The sequence below is a fragment of the Pyricularia pennisetigena genome, chromosome 2 (genome assembly GCF_004337985.1).
Source record: "Pyricularia pennisetigena strain Br36 chromosome 2, whole genome shotgun sequence".
Taxonomy (NCBI): domain Eukaryota; kingdom Fungi; phylum Ascomycota; class Sordariomycetes; order Magnaporthales; family Pyriculariaceae; genus Pyricularia; species Pyricularia pennisetigena.
The window spans coordinates 7,762,522-7,781,842 of NC_043741.1; the positions used below are offsets into that span (position 1 = coordinate 7,762,522).

General features: G+C 54.8%; 6 protein-coding genes across 6 annotated transcripts; 3 read left to right on the plus strand and 3 right to left on the minus strand.

Moving 5' to 3' along the window:
• Positions 1 to 1,080: 1,080 nt before the first annotated feature.
• On the minus strand, positions 1,081 to 1,956 carry PpBr36_02109 (uncharacterized protein; the record flags this gene model as incomplete). The annotated part of the gene is made up of 1 exon (XM_029889292.1): positions 1,081 to 1,956. The coding sequence occupies one exon, from the start codon at positions 1,954 to 1,956 to the stop codon at positions 1,081 to 1,083; it is 876 nt and encodes a 291-aa protein (XP_029751321.1).
• A 1,075-nt stretch (positions 1,957 to 3,031) lies between these two features.
• On the minus strand, positions 3,032 to 5,492 carry PpBr36_02110 (uncharacterized protein; the record flags this gene model as incomplete). Its single annotated transcript, XM_029889293.1, has 2 exons — positions 3,032 to 4,908; positions 4,991 to 5,492. 2 exons carry the CDS (start codon positions 5,490 to 5,492, stop codon positions 3,032 to 3,034), a joined length of 2,379 nt encoding a protein of 792 aa, XP_029752344.1.
• Positions 5,493 to 6,806: 1,314 nt separating this feature from the next.
• Positions 6,807 to 8,065, plus strand: PpBr36_02111 (uncharacterized protein; the record flags this gene model as incomplete). Its single annotated transcript, XM_029889294.1, has 3 exons — positions 6,807 to 6,980; positions 7,033 to 7,163; positions 7,300 to 8,065. Coding segments are annotated over 3 exons (1,071 nt in total), but the record flags the coding sequence as incomplete, so codon positions are not given.
• A 1,943-nt stretch (positions 8,066 to 10,008) lies between these two features.
• On the plus strand, positions 10,009 to 14,600 carry PpBr36_02112 (uncharacterized protein; the record flags this gene model as incomplete). Its single annotated transcript, XM_029889295.1, has 2 exons — positions 10,009 to 12,161; positions 12,245 to 14,600. The coding sequence occupies 2 exons, from the start codon at positions 10,009 to 10,011 to the stop codon at positions 14,598 to 14,600; spliced, it is 4,509 nt and encodes a 1,502-aa protein (XP_029752342.1).
• Positions 14,601 to 15,375: 775 nt separating this feature from the next.
• Positions 15,376 to 16,337, minus strand: PpBr36_02113 (uncharacterized protein; the record flags this gene model as incomplete). Its single annotated transcript, XM_029889296.1, has 2 exons — positions 15,376 to 15,973; positions 16,087 to 16,337. The coding sequence occupies 2 exons, from the start codon at positions 16,335 to 16,337 to the stop codon at positions 15,376 to 15,378; spliced, it is 849 nt and encodes a 282-aa protein (XP_029752343.1).
• Positions 16,338 to 17,371: 1,034 nt separating this feature from the next.
• On the plus strand, positions 17,372 to 19,254 carry PpBr36_02114 (uncharacterized protein; the record flags this gene model as incomplete). Its single annotated transcript, XM_029889297.1, has 3 exons — positions 17,372 to 17,795; positions 17,893 to 19,088; positions 19,162 to 19,254. 3 exons carry the CDS (start codon positions 17,372 to 17,374, stop codon positions 19,252 to 19,254), a joined length of 1,713 nt encoding a protein of 570 aa, XP_029752340.1.
• Between the last annotated feature and the right edge of the window lie 67 nt (positions 19,255 to 19,321).

Here is a 19,321-nt window from a genome sequence, read left to right on the forward strand (position 1 = left end):
TCAAACTTGTTTTTTTTTTTTTTTTTTTTCTTCTTTGTGGTAATGAATGCGTGGGAGGCGCTGGGACTACCAGTGCCGTAGGTACTCTCCTTGAAAAAGCAAACCATTAGGCTGTTAATGGATTCGAGAGTTGCTGTTGATTGTTTTTTTTTTTTTTTTTTTTTTTGATTTCCTTGATTTTCTTGATTTGATTTAGGCAACTGTCTCAAGTATTTACTGTCGAGGGTTGGTTACGCTATGATCTGTGATCTTTATACTTGCTTAATCATGAGCCTTTGCTGTCTATTGATTTCCACTCTGTATATCCCAGTACTTCTCGTGCCAATTCCAAGTCGTAGCCAAGTCAAAAGGCCCTGATCACTGTTTTCTGTTGCTACCGAGCAGAGACTGCACAAGAAGCTGATTCTTATCCAATGACCACTGGACGGTTCATCAGCACCAATCCCCTCCTTCAAGTGATGCTGATTCTGAATAATTCAACCTGAGGTCATTAGAATAGCCTAGAACTCGTTTTCTACTTGCTTGGCTCTGGCCCCTTGACGCCAGCTAAAAAAAAAAAAAAAAAAAACGCTAGTGTGAGTAGTCATTGCATAGAGTAGAAATCAGTGTTCGGATGTGAGCGTTTCCGATATTCAAACACACCTTGAGTCCGAAAATATTATAAATGCCAGTTACTTGGAGTTAAACCCAGGATCCGAATTCACAGCCTGGATTTCTTGGCAAAGGACATGTCAAAAGCTGAGGTGGCCAACGTAGAAAAGATCCCAGAGCAAAGCACATATAAATGACAGTCATAACTCTGCAGCTTTGCTAAATCCCGTGACATTGTCACCCTGAACTACCGGCTTTCCTGCCAGATTCTAAGAGTAGCAATTTTATATAAGCCAAGAGCAAATCAAAAAAAAAAAAAAAAAAAAAAAAAAAAAAGAACAACAACTCAAAGAGGCCAAACCGTCATCATAAAAGACAAAGGAAATCAATAACGCTGGAACCGCTCATAATTCCATAATTCTTTTTTTTTTTTTTTTTCTTTTTGGAAGCGTGGCCCACACAACCTCGGCCTCATCAGCCTTGGACTTCTCACTTGCGGCTCCCATTCATCATCTTGTTCAAAATGACACCCCCGAGCGCGGCCCCGGCCTTCTGCCTGACGGGGTGCTCCCTCATGCCGTTGTCGACGACCCTGTTGATGGCGGCCGCACCCAGCGCCGCCGTCACCACGCGCCGCCCTTTGCTCCCGACCCAGCTGCCCGGGTCGTTGCGGATCTTGAGCGCCTCCACCCCGCCCGCCGTCAGCGCCGCCGACGCCGCCAGCCGGTTCAGCGACTTTCCCCGGCCCTCGTCGCCGCTGCTTCTGCTTCTGCTCCTGCTTCTGCTCCGGCTGCTCCTCGTTCTTCTGCTCCTCCTGGTCCTGTCGGTGCGCATGTCGCCGCCCGTGCTGTGTCTCCGGTGCGCCGGACGCTGGCGGTGCCTGTCCCCGTCTCTGTCTCTATCCCTGTCCCTGTCCCTGTCCCTGCCCCTGTCTCGCCCGCGGTCCCCGTCCCGGTGTCGGTGGTGCTCGTCCCGCCGCCGTGGCTGGTCGTGAGACCTGTGCCGGCGCCGGTCAGAGTCCCTGTGATACCGCTCCGAGTGATCCCTGTGCTGCTTTCGCTCCACGCTGCCGTCTCGTCGGTGGTGGGCACTACGAGCGCGGGAGACGTCGTCTCCCCGACGGCGGCTGCGGCTGCTACTGCTGCTGTTGCTGCTGTACTTGGGAGGGAGGTAGTCGTACGCACGGGGCGTCTCGTCAAAGTGCACGCTGCGGTCCCGGGTGCGACGCCTTTCGTCGTCTCTGGAGTGGTGCCGCGGGTCGTAGTGGTAGTAGCTGTCGTCGTCGTAGCCGTCGTCGGATGATTCGTCTTCGTAGTACCTGCGGCGCCGGCCGCCGTAGCTGCTGTGGCGCCGCGAGTCGCTCATTTTTGTTTCTCTTCCCTGGTGAGGGATTGCGGGCTTGGATAGCTGGCCGTCTTCTCCTTGCCTTCACTGCTCGAGTTCTGGATTATGTTGGCGGCCCGAGGGTCGGCGATGCGAGAGCCGCTGCTGATAAAGCCAGGGCAACGAGGTGATGTTATGATAATGCCGTTTGCCAAAAAGGCCTTCTATTCCTGTTTAGAGTCTTCATGCAATAGTAGTTTAAATTTATTTGTAGCTCAGGACCCTGATTGTGTTATTTCAAGGCCCCCTCCTTTCAAGCGGGCGTTTCCCACGTTCCCACACTGCAATACTATTTCTATGCATCCCTGGGAGCAAACCCCCTGTAGTTTTTACTGCACCTATGCGGAAAAACAGCTCCAGCATTGATAGCGCTGGGGAGGCAAACGTCATAGTCGGATTTTTGCAAGTCTACCAAGGTTCAGAGAGGAAATATAGTTCAGAGAACTTGGTTTTTTGGACCCTCCCCGTTCCCCATCTGACGTAGTCCCCGGGTGGATCGGCAAGGTCTCGGCGGGCCCCCCCGGCCAAGAGTTTAGTTCAGACTCCCCGGCCCCCGTCACCATGCGTGTGTGTGTGTGTGTGTGTGTGTGTGCATCTCGAAATTTCCGCGGCATGGTCTGTATACTACTCTAGTTCTACTGTGTCAAGTCGAATGGGATCATGGTCTGTTGATAAAACATCACGTGAACCCGCCCACGATCACCACGGTCGACCCTTTACTAGAACGAGAACGAGAACGAGAACGAGAAACTAACCAGCCAACCTGATTTGTGTTCAATAAGAGATATCTGGGCAATGTTGGAATTTCACTAGTCCCAATGGGATTACGCTTCTGTACCTATGGACAACCACCCAAAGATAGGCAGCACGATCAAGAGATACAATATCCGTGACAAAATGTCTGCATCCCTGCAAACTGTGTTCGGTCCGCCCTATAAGAACAACGATACAACCTTCGAAGAATCTAGTACCGCTCAGCGTGGTCCAGTGAAAGCATCGAAGAACAAAAGAGAACCAACCATACTCCAGCGTACAAATGACAACTCCCATCAGGGCTTTAATCCGAGTCAGAACCCTCATCGCCGATCCCCAATAACGTCTTGTCCAAGTCGTCCAGACCGTCCTCTTCAGCCTCGCCCTCGGCTTCTACCCCGTCCATCGCATCACCATCCACGTCACCATCACCCTCCCCATCACTACCACTAGCCATGCCGAGCAGCAACTTGTCCACATCCTCCAGCTCGTCGGCATCCTCTCCTGTGTCTCTGAGCTTGGACAGTCGTGCTGGCCCCGTGCCATTAACGGCTGGCTTTTTGCTGCGCCTATTTGCACCGGCCGGACTGGCAGTGATCCTCCTCTTTGCGACACCATTGGCGAGGTTGCTTCCGCCCCGGGCTCCACCTCTCCGCCGCCGGATCTGCGCTCTCGGCGTTAAAGCCGAGTTGTGATCGATCTGGAAGCTTTCATCCTCATCACCCATGATCGAGTCATCTGCGCCCGCCATCATCGTCGCATCGCCGTCGTCCTCAGTCTCGTTGGGGTCTTGACCGTTGGTCGTCGCGTCGGGCGGCGGCGCCAAACGCTTCCTCTTGATGGTTGGGACATGCGTAACTGTGCTGTCTTCTGCGCCCGAAAGACCCCACCTCTCGAGCCGCCTGGCAGCCCGCCGGAAAGCAGCTGCGTATGACGCCGCCTCCTCGCCATAGTCGTCCTCCTCGTGCACAAGCGGACACAGACCCCCGAAGCCGCGCGCCCTGTACGGGGTCTTCTTTCCACCAATAACGGCGCAGTGCAACGCCGGGTCTGGGTGGCTGACGCCAGCAGCTGCTATTCTTTGGTGTTCAATCAGCGTCTCCTCGCCCTCGCTGTCTTCGACCGGATCCGGCATGGCAGGGTGGTCTGCGTCGGGCCCAGCTCGCAGTCTGCAGACGGCGCGGAAGATGGCACCATCTAGTCGCCGCGTCTTACGCGCGTAGTGGTGCTGCTTACGCACCCCACGATCCAGGATGTGATTGACGCGGGCCGATCGGTTGTGCTCCACTGCGATCTGATGTGCTGTGGGAGGCCGGGGTTTGCGACCCGTTCCACCGATTTCTTTCGGTTCAGGCGGAGCGGGCGACGATGCCCCCTCGAATATCTGGTACTTGAGCGCTGCACCCGGCCTCTTGGCTGCAGCAGATCCAACCGGACCCGCGAGCTGTCGTGGCGTTGCTCTCGGAGGAGGAGTGGACCGGGTGCTGTCCATGTCCGACTCGTGCCGCGAGGGTCGCATTCTGGGGAGCACGGCGGGGCTGCCAGCGGCGAGAATCTCGTCTGGCCCGTTAGGCATAAAGACCCTCGGCCGTGCGCCGCGCTTGCTCTGAGTGTCCGTCACGAAAGCCTTGTCAGCATCGATAATTTTGGCACGCATTCGCTTCTTCTCCTCGCCGAACTCGCGCTCCTCGGGCGTATCCACGTTCTCCGGTGGGTCGCCGGGCTTGATCAGCTCTAGCCTCGGAACACCTTGGTTGGCAACGTCTAAACCGTAATCCACACCTGCACCGAATGGGTTCTCCTCGCAGCCCTCCTCGGTGAAATCCGATTCCAAGTAGAACCACATCATCCACAGGAAGGCACGGGCGCGCGACGCGGATGTGTACTGTGGCTTCATGACAAGGTCTTGGAACTCTTGGTCCGGAGGAAAATGCATCTCGGCGATCTTCGGCGCGTTGGCCGTAATGACAAAGAGGAGGTTCACCGGGTTTGTCCGGGGGACGTCCAGGCTCTTGACACGGTCCAGAGAGTTGGGTTCAGCCCTGTCTTCGGCTCCTCCCTTAAGGATAGACTTGAGCCGAGGTGCATCTTGTAATTGCTTGTACGTATTGCTGTCTTGATGGGCTTGGAGTGATGGAATCGAATGGTATGTGCGCAGCTGAGCTCGCATTTCAGGAAAGACTGTACACGGCATAAGAGGTTAGTACTTGCACAAGTTGGCGGGTGTGTTAGAAGCCCAAGAGGTCGATGCACCATCACTCACAATTCAGAGTCGTGTTCATCCGGCCGATGTTTACCAGCAAGCAGACCATAGCCATGCCCTTTGCGGCCTCCCGGTCGCTGAGCAACTTGTCGCGCAGGACCTTGCTGGTCTTGCTGCTCCTGGACATGGTGTCGATGTAGAGATCGGCGAAACATTGCGGGCCAAGCCGGTCCTTTTCGTAGCTATTGGTAAAGACCTTGTGCTCATCGTCAAAGACTGCCTTGAGGAAGTCATATTGAATGTCCTCACGCCACAGCGGCTCGCCATCGTTCTTTTTCAAATGCCGAATTTTGCCGGCCTGGGCTGCAGAATGTGTAGAGTCGACCTTTCCAGAGCCGCGACCTTTGCGCTTTTCAGCGGGTTGAGGCGTCGATTCTGCCATCCTCGTGTCTTCGTCCTCGGTTGCGTGCGCGAAGGACTTGTTGTTGTCACCGTGTCCAGGCGAGCTTGGGGGCTCGGCGTCGTTGTCGGACATGGCGGCGGGAGAACTGGGAGATGCCATGATAAAAAGGAGGGGTGCAGGAGCGAAGAAAAAAAGTGATCAAACCTTGATTGGGCAGTAAATCAAGACAAACGGACGAAGGTTAGGGGCTAGATGGGACGGATGGTGCGACGGCGAATGACGACAAGCACCGGGCCCAGAAGCTGCAAGCCAACACTCAAATCCGTGAGCGCGACGATACGTGTATCATCTCGAAATGCACAATCACGACCGGGCGAATAAATTAATGTTTGGGGGCTTGTCGATCAAAATCACTCGACGATTGATGACAATTATTATGCTTTGTTCGTTGATGAAAGATTTGTGCTCGACAGAGATTTGACTGTTAATTTTGGTTGGCAAAAGCGAAAGCAAAGCTGGCTGTGATCGGGTACGAAAACTTTACCCGGTATGCCAGGTTGGTGTGGTGGTCGTGCGAGGACGCGACGGCCTGTGGGAGCGGGAGCACTACCCCATCGCGTTGAATTGAGTGAAACAATTTCTGGGCGTCAGTCAACGACGCTACCGCATTACGAGACCTTGTGATGGGAAAGCTCCCGAGACCCGAACAGCAGGGACAAGACGCGATCAGCTGACGTAACATGACAGTGGCCAATAGGAAGTCTGTGTTGCAGCTGCTTCCTCTCGCGCAAGGGTGAGCTTCTGACTCGATTTGCGATTTGCCTGCATTACATTACATACAGTATACCCAAATTTCTAGGACCAACACGCCGGCCGTACACATTGCCCGCTAGGCTTGCTAGGGTAGTAGTGAAGTTGGATTTGTTTTATTTCACCATCGTAGATTTACGCGAACAGTCTCGTGCTACTTGAAGTCTATTTTTTTTTTTATTCCCAGTCTTCAGCGCTCTATGGCAGCGACAAACTGGCGAGCATTCGGCTCCCAAGCACAATGCCGGCCGATGGCAGCTAGGAATGGTGTCCTGTCTCTGCCAACGCCGAACTCGACGATTATATATAACTTGCCAAAAAAAGGCCCAAGATGAGGTATATGTTGATGGCTATGTAGCTCTCTGTTGATGAACCTAGATGGCCCAATGTTTTGGAACGTCACGGGTGGATTAGCTGTGATGCCCCACCATAGCGCCTATTGTGCAAGCAATCTATCGGTATTGCGGCGGGGTTTCTGAGGGGGTCATCGTATCAATCCTCGAATACAGCATATTTGGTTCGCAATTTGTTTGAATGCACCCAGTCATGAACAAAAGATAAGGAGTTAAGATATTATCGACGTTTACAGAATATACTTCCTTCGCAGCTATTCATATATTTGGTCTGAGACAGCGATTTCACATCATACACTCCAAAACTCAGATAGCTATCATTATGGCGACCGCCGCCAAAATACCCGTCATCGACCTGGCGTCCAAAGACGAAGCGCAGGTTGCAAAGGATCTGGTCGATGCGGCTGTTGAGCATGGCTTTGTGTATATCAAGAACCAAGGCAAAGACATTCCAGTGGATGCAATAGACGGTGCCTTTGACCTGGTGAGTTTCTTTTGCTTACCCATAGCTGACCACAATACTGAGTCTCTAGCAGGCAAGGAAGCTGTTTGCGTCACCAATGGAGGAAAAGACATCATGTCCCATTCAAAAAGACAACCGCGGATACTCGGGCATGCATGTCGAAACTTTGGATCCTGCAAACCAAAGGGTCGGCGATTTTAAAGAGTATGTTGGTATTTTGCCGGCTCTTGGCAGACAAACCCCAGACTTCAAGATCCGTACGAGCAGCTTTTTCTACTGAATCAGGAAATTGCTCTCATTGGGCCTCACCCACGCTCACTCATTAACCTCTTACTTATAGGGCGTTCAATTTTGGCGAGTGCAAAGACGGCAAGCCTCAGCAACCGCTCCCGCCAGCGCTCACCCCGCACGCTGATCAAATCGGCGCCTTCTTCGACCACTGCTACCGGCTAGCCCTGAAGCTCAACACGCTCCTCGGCATCGGTCTCGCGACCGACCCCCCGAGCTTCTTCCGCGACGCGCACCTCCGCGAACGTGGGCCCTCAGGAAGCATCCTGCGCATGCTGCACTACCCACCGCTCGGCGATGCCGCGGGCGCCTCGGCTGACGACGTGCGGGCCGGCGCACACTCGGACTACGGCAGCCTGACGCTGCTGTTCCGCCTGCGCGGTCAGGCCGGGCTCGAGATCCTAACGCCCGAGGGGAGCTGGGCGCCCGTGCCCGTCACGCCGCCGAGGACCGAGGACGACCCATCCCCGCCGATCCTGGTCAACATTGGCGACCTCCTCAGCTACTGGACGGCGGGCCTTCTGCGGTCAACGGTGCATCGCGTCGTGTTCCCGGTCGCCGGCGGGATGGAGGGTGAGACGGCGGTTGACCCGAGGTACAGCATGGCATTCTTCTGCCACCCGGTCGGGAACGCAGCGCTGGAGCCGGTGCCGAGCGAGAGGGTACGGGCCGAAGGTCTAAAGGCTGCCGCTAGGGAGGGAAATCCATATGCGCTCAAGAGAGATGAGGTCTTGACAGCAGACGAGCACCTGCAAATGAGACTGCGGGCGAGCTATGCAGGGCTATATGGCGGTGACGGTAAGGAAGGATGCTCGTGATTCAGCTAACGATATAAAAGGCCGTTTGTGTTGGCAATGTATTCGTAGCTGCAAGGAGCAACCTTGCATGCTGTATTACCTACACTTCTCCTCCGTGATCCCGTGCTGCGACTTAGGGAGCAATAACAGCTTCCAAGCCGCCTAGACCGCTAAGAAGTTAAGAAAGTGCCTGCTGTACCTCGCGGGAATGAGAGACCTAAAAACCGGTTATCTCCGCGACCGCGTGTACAATGACTGGGAGGTTGCAAGGTCAATGCGGAAGAGTGGGCAAAATCCTGCCGCCCATGTGTCGATAATCTCGGCCGAGATTTAGGTTGTTTTTAGTAGAGTACTATACGAGGGAGTTTGGACTGCAAGCGCATGGCTACCTTGCTTTCAGTGAAAAATCGACCGAACGAGACCTTATACCCGGTACATAGTCAATTACAAGAATGCGTGGCCCTAGAAGTTAGGGACCAGATGAGGTACACACTACTCCAGTCTTAAGGCCAGTAAAATCCCGATTACAGGGTTCAGCCTGCAAGGAAATACGAAGATATGAATCGGGAGCATTCACCTTGGCTACTACGTGCAGCGACACCGGTCTATTATTGTAATTGTACTGTAAACTTAAATTCCACGCCTATTTTTGAGCTTAGATACATTAGTTGACAGATCACCTCTTCGCAGGGAAACGGTTTTGAATATTTTAGGTAGCATCATTACGCAGTCATCGCAACGGTCTTTTTTTTTTATCGGCAATTGCAACCTGAGCTGATTGGCGTATTCGATACCAAAGCGACTAAGACCACCCGCTAGTCTGGACTTGTACTACCGCAAACAACACATCAACTGCGGGCTACTATTCCCCATATAATGTAATTCGTCATTATGTTTTGGACTTTTGGATTGTGGGTTGTATCACAGTAAGAAAAGCAACCATCAACTAACTAACTGCACCTACGGACAGACGACCGGACATGATGTACCGAGGCCGTAGCCAAGCCCGTACCTTGCCCATTCCGATAGATAAAGCAATCGTTACCGTTCATTTTGTTTGAGTCACAAATAAGCAGGGCTTTAGACACAAAAAGAGACAACAAAAATCCAGCCGCTTCATCAATTTGTCATCTCGGCCTTCTGTAAAGCGCGAGCGCAAAACCTGAAAGAGGCAGGATCAAGGCAAGGGATGATGAATGACCCGCTATTATTGCTTGCTTACCTCTACTGCGACCATGCTCCTTCCCTGCTCTCCCCATACCCGGATGTCTTGCCGCCATTCGCGAATGCATCCCCTTGAGCCCTTTCTGTTTGCCCCGGCTTCTTGGCTCTCGATCAAACCCAAAAAGATTGCAAATCTAAATCCCACAATGACTCTTGGTTTGCTTACACACCCCAGAGGGACGCGAATGCTTTCAAGACATGGAAACCCGCAACCACTTTTGATACAAACATATATACATGCATAATATATACAGTAATTGATCAACCGGTGAATGTATGGATGACTGCCTTCTTCGTCGAGTCACCCTGCTGACGTGCACCAATCAGCTCAATGGGTTTCCTTTTCACGACACGCAAGCCATCCATCAGCCTACGGTACCGTAGAAGAGGATCCAGCAGGTACGGGGGTACTGCACGCCCGAGCCGACCCGACCCATTTTGGTAACAACCCCGTGTTATGTCCGTCCCCTTTTGCCCCCTTTCGAAGTTACAGTGTGGTTGAGACATTGTTAAATACGGTATACGACAGTACTGCAGTACTTGTTGCTCAGTGCTGACGCCGCTGAGAATAAAAGTACCCACTAAACTGCCGGGCTTACCATGTATGGTAACTGATCCTTTCTGAAGTCTGGTCCGGCCCTTGGTTTGCACATAAGGTTGCCTCTCCTTCTCCACCGTCATACAATCTTCTTCTTGTCCGTCACGCAAGACGCACCATAGCAGCGAACAAAAAAACAGCCATGACAGGTCCACCACCAAAATATGGACCGGGATCCAGGAGGACTACCTCCAGTGATCCTAATACTAGGAACCAGACGCAAGATGATCAGGAGGGGATAGTTTCGGACGCTACAATGAGCCGGGAAGCCGACTTCATTCGGCCTTTCGCTCAAAGTCCCGTCCCAGAATCCAGCGCCGACCTAGATGACGCTACCTCATCCGACGAGGAAAAGGACCGGCGCCAATCTTCAATAGAATCCCTTTCACTGCCTGCAACTGTAACAACAAACAGCTTGCACCGCACAAAAAGCACAGCCACCGACGTATCCGCCACCTACTCGACGCACCTACGCGCGCTCCAGCAAGAATGGACCGCTCGGCCGTGGTACCGTAAACTTAATCCGTTGCGCTGGGGTGGCATACCCCCGCTGCCGGACGAGCGTAGACCGTGCCCAGAGGCCGACGCCGGCTTCCTGAGCAAACTGCTTTTCTCATGGCAGGGCCCGCTCATGAAGACGGGCTACCGCCGCAGCCTACAGCTGACCGACATCTGGGCTGTGAACCCTCAACGTGCCGTCGAGCCCATGTCGGATCGCGTGCGGGCCTCTTTCAAGAAGCGCGTCGCCGCCGGCCAGAAGTTCCCGCTCGCCCTCGCTATTCACGAGGCATTCTTCCGCGAGTTTTGGCTGGGTGGCTTCTGCTCGCTGATATCGACGTTGATGCAGGTCCTGTCGCCCTTCATGCTGCGCTTTCTGATCCAGTTCGCAACGGATGCTTACAACGCCGCCAATGAAGGGACGCCAGCTCCGCCAGTGGGCACGGGAGCTGGGCTCATCGTCGGAGTGGTCTTGATGCAGGTCGCACAAAGCTTGGCTATGAACCACTTTATATACCATGGCATGATATGTGGCGGGCAGTCCAGGGCAAGCCTAATTCAGTTGGTGTATGAGAAAAGTATGGTCCTGTCCGGCAGGGCCAAGGCGGGCGGGACCAAAGACGACAACGAGACCAAGGACAACAAGGAAACGGAGGATAAGAAAAATAAGAAGAAGAAGGGAGGCAAGGGCGGCGTCAATCCCGAGGGCCAGGGCGCAGGCTGGGCAAATGGCCGGATTGTTAACCTGATGAGTGTGGACACGTACCGCGTCGACCAGGCGTTTGGTCTATTCCACGTCATTTGGACGGCCCCGCTCGCGTGTGTGATCACATTGATCGTACTGCTCATCAACATCACGTACTCTGCCCTTGCCGGTTTCGCACTCTTGGTCATTGGTGTCCCGATCCTGACGCGGGCCATCAAGTCTTTGTTCATACGGCGGAAGGGCATCAACCGAATCACGGATCAGCGTGTTTCGCTGACTCAAGAGATTCTGCAGTCGGTACGGTTCGTCAAGTACTTTGGCTGGGAGAGCAGCTTCATTGCACGGCTTCACGAGCTCCGCGCTCGCGAGATATCGGCCATCCAGATGCTCCTGTCCATCCGCAACGCCATCCTGGCCGTCAGTCTGTCGCTGCCCATTTTTGCGTCCATGCTGTCTTTTATCACATATTCGCTCTCGGGCCACAACCTAAACCCAGCCCAGATCTTCTCAAGTTTGGCGCTCTTCAACGGCCTGCGGATGCCACTTAACCTGCTACCTCTTGTCATTGGGCAGATCACGGATGGGTGGTCCTCGCTCAAGCGGATCGAGGAGTTTCTGCTGGCCGAGGAGCAGAATGAGGATGTGGTGAAGAGGATGGACGGCGAGAATGCCATCGAGATGCACGGAGCCTCCTTCACGTGGGAGAAGACTCCTGTGCAGGAGAAGGACGGCGAGAAGGACAAGAAGACTGCTAATGCCGCTGGAAAGGAGAAGCCTGGACCGGAGAACGGCGAGGGCACAACCGACAGCCCGCTCGCAAAAACGGAGCGGGAGCCGTTCCACCTCGAGGAGCTCAACCTTGCCATTGGACGCAGAGAGCTCATCGCTGTCATTGGAAGCGTGGGCAGTGGCAAGTCATCCCTGCTGGCCGCGCTGGCCGGAGACATGCGTAAAACGGCGGGAGAGGTTGTTTTGGGAGCTTCGAGGGCTTTTTGTCCCCAGTATTCATGGATCCAAAACACGACCGTCCGAGACAACATTCTGTTTGGCAAGGAGATGGACGAGCCCTGGTATAGGGAGGTCATCAAAGCGTATGTCGGACCTGGAAACCCCCGGAATCCAGAACTTCTGTCAGGTGAAAGAGTATTGCTTGCTAACAAAATGGTGACGGTAGATGTGCTCTTCAACCGGACTTGGACATGCTCCCCAACGGTGATCTGACCGAGATTGGCGAACGCGGCATCACCATCTCGGGAGGACAGAAACAAAGGCTGAACATTGCGCGTGCAATCTATTTCGATGCCAACATGGTTCTCATGGACGATCCACTGAGTGCCGTCGACGCTCATGTTGGGCGCCACATATTTGACAACGCAATCCTAGGTTTGCTAGGTGAAAAGTGCCGAATTTTAGCGACACATCAACTATGGGTCCTCAACCGCTGCGACCGCATAGTATGGATGGAGGCTGGCAAGATCCAAGCCGTCGGCACCTTTGATGATCTTGTACACAACCATGAAGGGTTCAAGCAGCTCATGGAAACCCATGCGCTCGAGGAGAAGAAGGATGAAAAGAAGGCCGACGACGAAAGCGTTGGGGATGGTGAAGACACCAAGGACACAAAGGAGAAGCAGCCTGGTGACAATATCAAGTTGAAGAAGGGCAAGTCCCTGATGCAGACCGAGGAGCAGGCCGTCGCTAGCGTGCCGTGGTCAGTCTACGACGACTACATCCGGGCTTCTGGCAGCATCCTAAACGCGCCCCTGACAATAGTCCTGCTCATCGTAGCTCAGGGTGCCAATATCGCCACGGCCTTGTGGCTGTCGTACTGGACGTCGGACCGCTTCTCGCTGCCCACGCCGGTTTACATTGGCATCTACGCCGGGCTGGCCGTCGCTCAGGTGGTGCTGCTATTTGGATTCATGGTCGCCCTTTCAGTGTTGGGGACGAGGGCATCGAGGTCCATGTTGCACCAGGCAGTGACGAGGGTGCTGCGCGCGCCCATGTCCTTCTTCGACACGACGCCCCTGGGCCGCATCACGAACCGATTTTCCCGCGACGTCGACGTCATGGACAACAACTTGGCCGACGCCATGCGCATGTACTTTTTCTCCGTTTCGGGAATATTGTCCACGTTTGCACTCATCATTGCCTTCTTCTACTACTTTGCCGCCGCGCTCGTGCCCCTATTTTTCGTCTTTTTAGCTTCCACAGCCTACTACCGCGCTTCTGCTCGCGAGGTCAAGCGGTTCGAATCGACGCTCCGGTCCAACGTGTTTGCAAAGTTCGGCGAGGGTCTCAGCGGCGTGGCTTGCATTCGAGCCTACGGACTCCAGGACCGCTTCGCTGCCGATCTCAGGGTCGCCATCGACGATATGAACTCGGCCTACTACCTGACATTTTCGAACCAGAGGTGGTTGTCCATCCGTCTCGACGCCATCGGCAACGCGCTCGTCCTGACGACGGGCGTGCTGGTGGTCACTAACCGCTTCGACGTGCCACCGTCCATCGGCGGGCTCGTGCTCAGTTACATCCTCGCCATTGTACAGATGATCCAGTTCACCGTCCGGCAGCTGGCCGAGGTGGAGAACGGCATGAACGCCGTCGAGCGGCTGCGGTACTACGGCCGGGAGCTCGAGTCGGAGGCGCCGCTCAAGACCATCGAAGTAGCGCCCTCGTGGCCCGAAAAGGGCGAGATCATCTTTGAGAACGTCGAGATGCGGTACAGGCCCGGCCTCCCGCTGGTCCTGCGCGGTCTGGACATGAAGGTTCGCGGTGGCGAGAGGATTGGTATCGTGGGCAGGACGGGCGCCGGCAAGAGCAGCATCATGAGCGCCCTGTTCCGACTGGTCGAGCTGTCCGGCGGCAAGATCACCATCGACGGCCTGGACATTGCCACGATCGGCCTGGGTGATCTCCGGTCCAGGCTGGCCATCATTCCACAGGACCCCACCCTGTTCAAGGGCACGGTGCGCAGCAACCTGGACCCATTCGGCGAGCACACGGACCTCGAGCTCTGGGGTGCGCTGAGGCAGGCGGATTTAGTCGGGCCCGAGACGGGCAGCGGGACCGACACGTCGACGGCCATCCAAGAAAAGGAGGCCGGCGGCGGTGGCGGGCGTATCCAGCTCGACTCGGTGGTGGAGGAAGACGGGCTCAACTTCTCGCTCGGGCAGCGGCAGCTGATGGCGCTGGCGCGGGCGCTGGTCAGGGCCTCGCAGATCATCATCTGCGACGAGGCGACCTCGAGCGTCGACATGGAGACGGACGCCAAGATCCAGGCCACCATGGCGGTCGGGTTCCGGGGCAAGACGCTGCTATGCATCGCGCACCGGCTGCGGACCATTGTCGGCTACGACCGCATCTGCGTCATGGACCAGGGCCGGATCGCCGAGCTGGGCGAGCCCGCGGAGCTGTTCAGGATGGAGGGCGGCATCTTCAGGGGCATGTGCGAGCGGAGCGGCATAGGCGAGAGGGACATATTGGCTGCGAGGGAGGGGTTGGGCGTCGCTGGTGGTGCTGACGAATGATGACCATGATGACCAAGTAAATATAATTTTAGTCATGTATAGACATATCAAGTAATACCTAAAAAAAAAATCGGAAGTTGGCCGACGGTAGAAGGGATGGGTGCAATAAACCGTGTCTCGCGAGTCTTGACTCTCAAGTTTGTGTTTTATGAACCAGGGATGAGGTGATGTCTTAACACACAGGCAGGGAACAAAAAGCAGGACTGCAAGCAGAAACATGAGAAGAACGGTGCTGTCGAAACGGAGATTCGGATCTCTCAAGACTCCAGAAAAACGAACTCTCGCTTACAGGGATCAGGGTCCCGGCCATTGCGGAACTAAGTCGTCAAAAAGGTAGTATGTCAGCCAGTCACCTACAATTTCGCATCAAAACAGAGCCGAGTCGCTCGGACGAGCAGATACAAGTCACGCTGCGAGGAGCTCAACAACAGACGACGGATGCCCTCGTAAAACCTTCCGATAGATGTGATAAGACCCTTTTTCATTACTTTGTGTTATTTATTTATTTATTTTTTTTAAAAAAAAAAAAAAAAAAAAAAAAAAAACTCCTAACCTCGTCCCGGCATCCTCATTATTTGGAGAAAAGGAAGAAAAAAGTAAAAAACACCCCGCACGCACCAGAGCAGATCCCCTGCGCATACTTGATGCCGTAACGATCATTCAGGGCAAATTTTGTTTGGTATACAGACGAAACGAAAATTCAAGATCATTTTTGGCCCACCCCACTACGTTGCCCTACCGCCCCCCGAAAAATAAAAAAAAAAAAAACAGTCCTTTACTGCAGCCAGCCGGCAGCACCTGAGCTCCTCCGTCCTTTCTCGTACAGGAATTTGCTGTTGAGGCCGACCGACGTACGTTTCCCCGACGGGCTTGGGGTGGCAGCTCCCGCGGCCGTCGACTGTCCAAACAAGCTCGACCCACTCGAGGCGCCCTGACTCAGCAGCCCGCCAGAAGAGATGCCACCGCTGCCGCTCAGGGACGACCTTCTGCCGTGCATCTTTTGGAAGAGCGGACTGCCGGCGCCGACGGGTGAAAAGGTCGAGCCGTTTAGCCTCTTGTTGTTGGCGGCGGCTGCGGCGGACGGACTTCCGGAGAGTGGAGAGCCGCTGATGCTCTTGCTGCTGCCGACGGAGCCCGAGAGCGAAGGCGTGCGCGTGTAGCGCGGAGGTGTGCTGAAGACGGAGCCGGGTGTGGCGGGTGCAGATGAGGGCGGCAGGCCGAGGAGCTTGCGCTGCGTCGTCGTCAGGGGTATGTCCGAGAGGTCGTCCTTCTTGCGGAAGACTGGGAGGAGGGCGACGAGGATGTTGATGAGCGGAATGAGCTGCAGGCCGAGATTGGCCCACCATATCAGGGATCTTGTGGATTCGGAAAAGCTGGAACGGGAACTGGGGTTAGTACATGCTTCATTTCCGTCGGCCACGGCATTCGTCCGCCATGCCGCGCAAGGCCTTGAAAAGCTGTAAACAACGGGGGATGGGCCACCAACCTCCGTTCGTACTTTTGCACCGTCGCGTTCGTCTTGAAAAGGTGGACGATAACCAGCGCCGCGACGTTATACGCGATTATGCGGGCGTTCTTGTCGGTGAAGGTAGTGCGCTTCTGGCGCTTGGTGATCTCGGCCAGGCGCGGATGGGTCCAGTTGCCAGGGCTATCGACCGCCGGGCTCGGAGTCTGCTTCTTGGGCGTGCCGACCGGCGTCAGGCTGGAAAAGCCTTTGGAGATGGTGGTGGATGACATGGTGTACCGGAATGCTCAGCAGTGGTTGCCTGGCTAAAAGATGGTCGGTCTGGCGGACTGGGAAATAATGTGCGACCGAAAGTCGGGTAAACAGTAAAGTGTATAATATGCTGCTAATTCTGATGCTGCTGCTGCTGTGGGTTAGTAAATCTCGAGGCTTCCCTCGGACTTTTGCGCTCCTTCCTCCCCCAGGTCGTTGGCGGTCTTTGTCGCTGGCAAATTGCTGTTGTTTTTGTTTCGCGGGATTGAGATGATGGAGTTTTGGACCGAAAAGTCAACAATGGCAACGGGACCCCTGCAGGCATTCATGCAAGCACAGACCAGCTAACCCAAGTTGTCCCGAATGTCCCGTCCAGTACAAATGAAGTAAAGTAAGTACCTTTGTACCAGTCCAAATCAAGCCACAATCGTGAGTGACAAAACTAGTGAAGCTTAGGCAGTCTCAGTTTGATTTCTTCAACAGCAGTCATTTGTTTCGCTCAGCTGTCACTGCCTATCAGCTGTATAACGTTTCAAGATAAACCGATTCGAAGACTCAAAGTGCTTGCTTGTTTGTTGCTGACTTGGTGTCGAACCTTTCAGGGTCTTGTTTAGTTGCGTACGTGCTACAGTAGTTGTTGTTGTCCAATCCAGTACCGCTGAATCAGAGTACCTAACCTTGCCCAATCCACCCAGCTAGCTAGCTGCCTAATTACGGAGATGCCAAGCCAGCTCCCACTATTCGGCATCCGACCCACATAAGTTTCTACAACCCCACCCATCATCGCTCACCAGTGCTTGCATCATCTTGAAACTTGCCCGAAGTTTACACCGGATTTCGTGTGGCGGGGACAAACCAAAGCTCCGAACCCGATATTATCCACGTATACATTGCGACGATTCCATCTACTCGCTGCATGGGAAATTTCATAGTCTTGTCTTTTTCTTCTTCTTCTTTTTGCAAGACCGTATCCGATTTGTGAGCGAAACGATACCTGTTTCCCCACCTCTCAACTTTGGGAACTGCCGGCTATACCGAGACAAAGTCCGCAAAGATGGGTGTCGACAGCTGGATGTGGGACATTGACCAGCACCTCTCCCTTGTCCTCGGACAATGGAACGGCTACACCACAACAATCTTTACCCTTCTCCTCGGCATTTGGACATGGGCCCTCTTCACTCGCAAGGAGCCCGACACGCACCCGATGCTGCTGGCCCGACAGGCCCAGTCTTCGCCTGTCCGGCAACCCGGCCAGTCGTCCGTCTATCGTTGTCATGCAGCACCACATGGCATGCCTCTCAACAGCGGGCTCAACGTCAAGGACCCCGGTGCTTCCAAGTGGGCCAAGGGTCGGGATGGTGATCTGCGAGACATTTGGAGGCGTGCTGTAGCTGGCGTTCCCGAGGGTGAAGGTAATACCGGCGGCAAGGGGAAGCTGTTGACGGTCCATGGTGACAAGGTGCACGAGCAAAACCTCGGTAAGTTGCAGGGCTGCTGCTATGACTTTGAATGAACAAGCTGAGCTTGCTTAATGAATCGCTGGTTTTGTTTGTCTGCTGACACCTTCGATGCTAGACGACGTCACTCGCCAGATCAACATCATCGGCCAGCACATCCTTGACCAGGGCGGCAACCGTGTGGCCATCTACCTCCCCAACTCGGTTGAGCTTCTCGCTGCTCTCTTTGCTTGCGCCTTCCACAACCTGACCGCCATTATTTTGCCCGTTGAACAACCAGAGGATGTCGTCATCTCGATGCTCCGCCGTTCGGCTGCAGACACCGTCATCGCCCTCCCGGGCGCCTTTCCCTTCGATCTCGTCGTCAAGAACTATCCCTCGCTCCGTAATGTCATCTGGGTCGTAGACGAGGGAAACCGCCACCTCGACTGGAATGAGGTACCCAAGGGCATGGGCGGAGCCGTCAACGTCGCCACGTGGCATGACCTCATCGCCGAGGCTCCCCAAGACGCCGGCAAGGAGTTGCCTCCGACCGAAGGCCAGAAGGACCCACGAGACGTGACGGTATTTTGGCAGAACAAAACCGGCGAGACGGAAGAGATGGTTCGCTTTACGACCGCGAACCTCGTTGCCGCCGTTTCGGCTCAGATCTTTGCCGTGCCCACGTCCCAGCGCCTCGGTCCCTCGGATCTGTTCCTCCCCGCTGCCCCGCTCTCGGACGTTTATACTTTGACCCTGACTCTTGCGGCACTCTATTCCAATAGCTCGGTCGCCCTGAACTCTGTTGCGGGACGGTCACGGGACCTGCAGATGGCAACCCGCGGCATCTCGCCGACCGTCATAGTCGCTACCCCTGAGACGCTGCTCCAGACCCGCGCCGAGGCGGCCGACTCTCTCAAGTCTTTCATCGCAAGGACGGTGCACGGCTTCCAGACCCGCAGTCTCCAGAATGGTATCATGCCTGCCTCTTCGCTGTTGACTTCGTTCAACGACAGTCTCCGTCCCGCAATCGGCCGAACTCCGGGCAAGCTGCGATTGATCTTTGTGGCCGAGCGCGTCGGCGCCGGCACGCCGCCCCTGTCATCGGCTGCACTGTCTGACTTGAGGATCCTGACTGGCGCGAGGGTTGTGTACGCTCTCACTGCGGCCAAGGTTGCGGGTGCCATTGCGCAGACGAGCTTTTACGACTACAGGATCAGTAAGGACGAGGGCGAGAAGGGGTGCTCGCACTTTGGGCCGCCCATGACGAGCACCGAGATTATGTTGAAGGATAAGGGGGTGCACAAGACCACGGACGACAAGATCGAAGGCGAGGTATGTTCAATTTGGTGGTTTTGACTTGTCTGCTGTTGAGGTTTGATATGCTAACCTGCCATGTGTCTTCCAGATCATTGTTCGTGGGCCGTCTGTCGCCGGTAACGAGGCTGCTCTAGGTGTTGTCGGTAGGATCTTGGACGACAACACGCTTGCATATGTCTAAGCCTTTCCGAGAAAGGCTATCATGGGAGATCTCCAAAGGCCTGTCTCTTGGTTAGAGAAACCGTGTA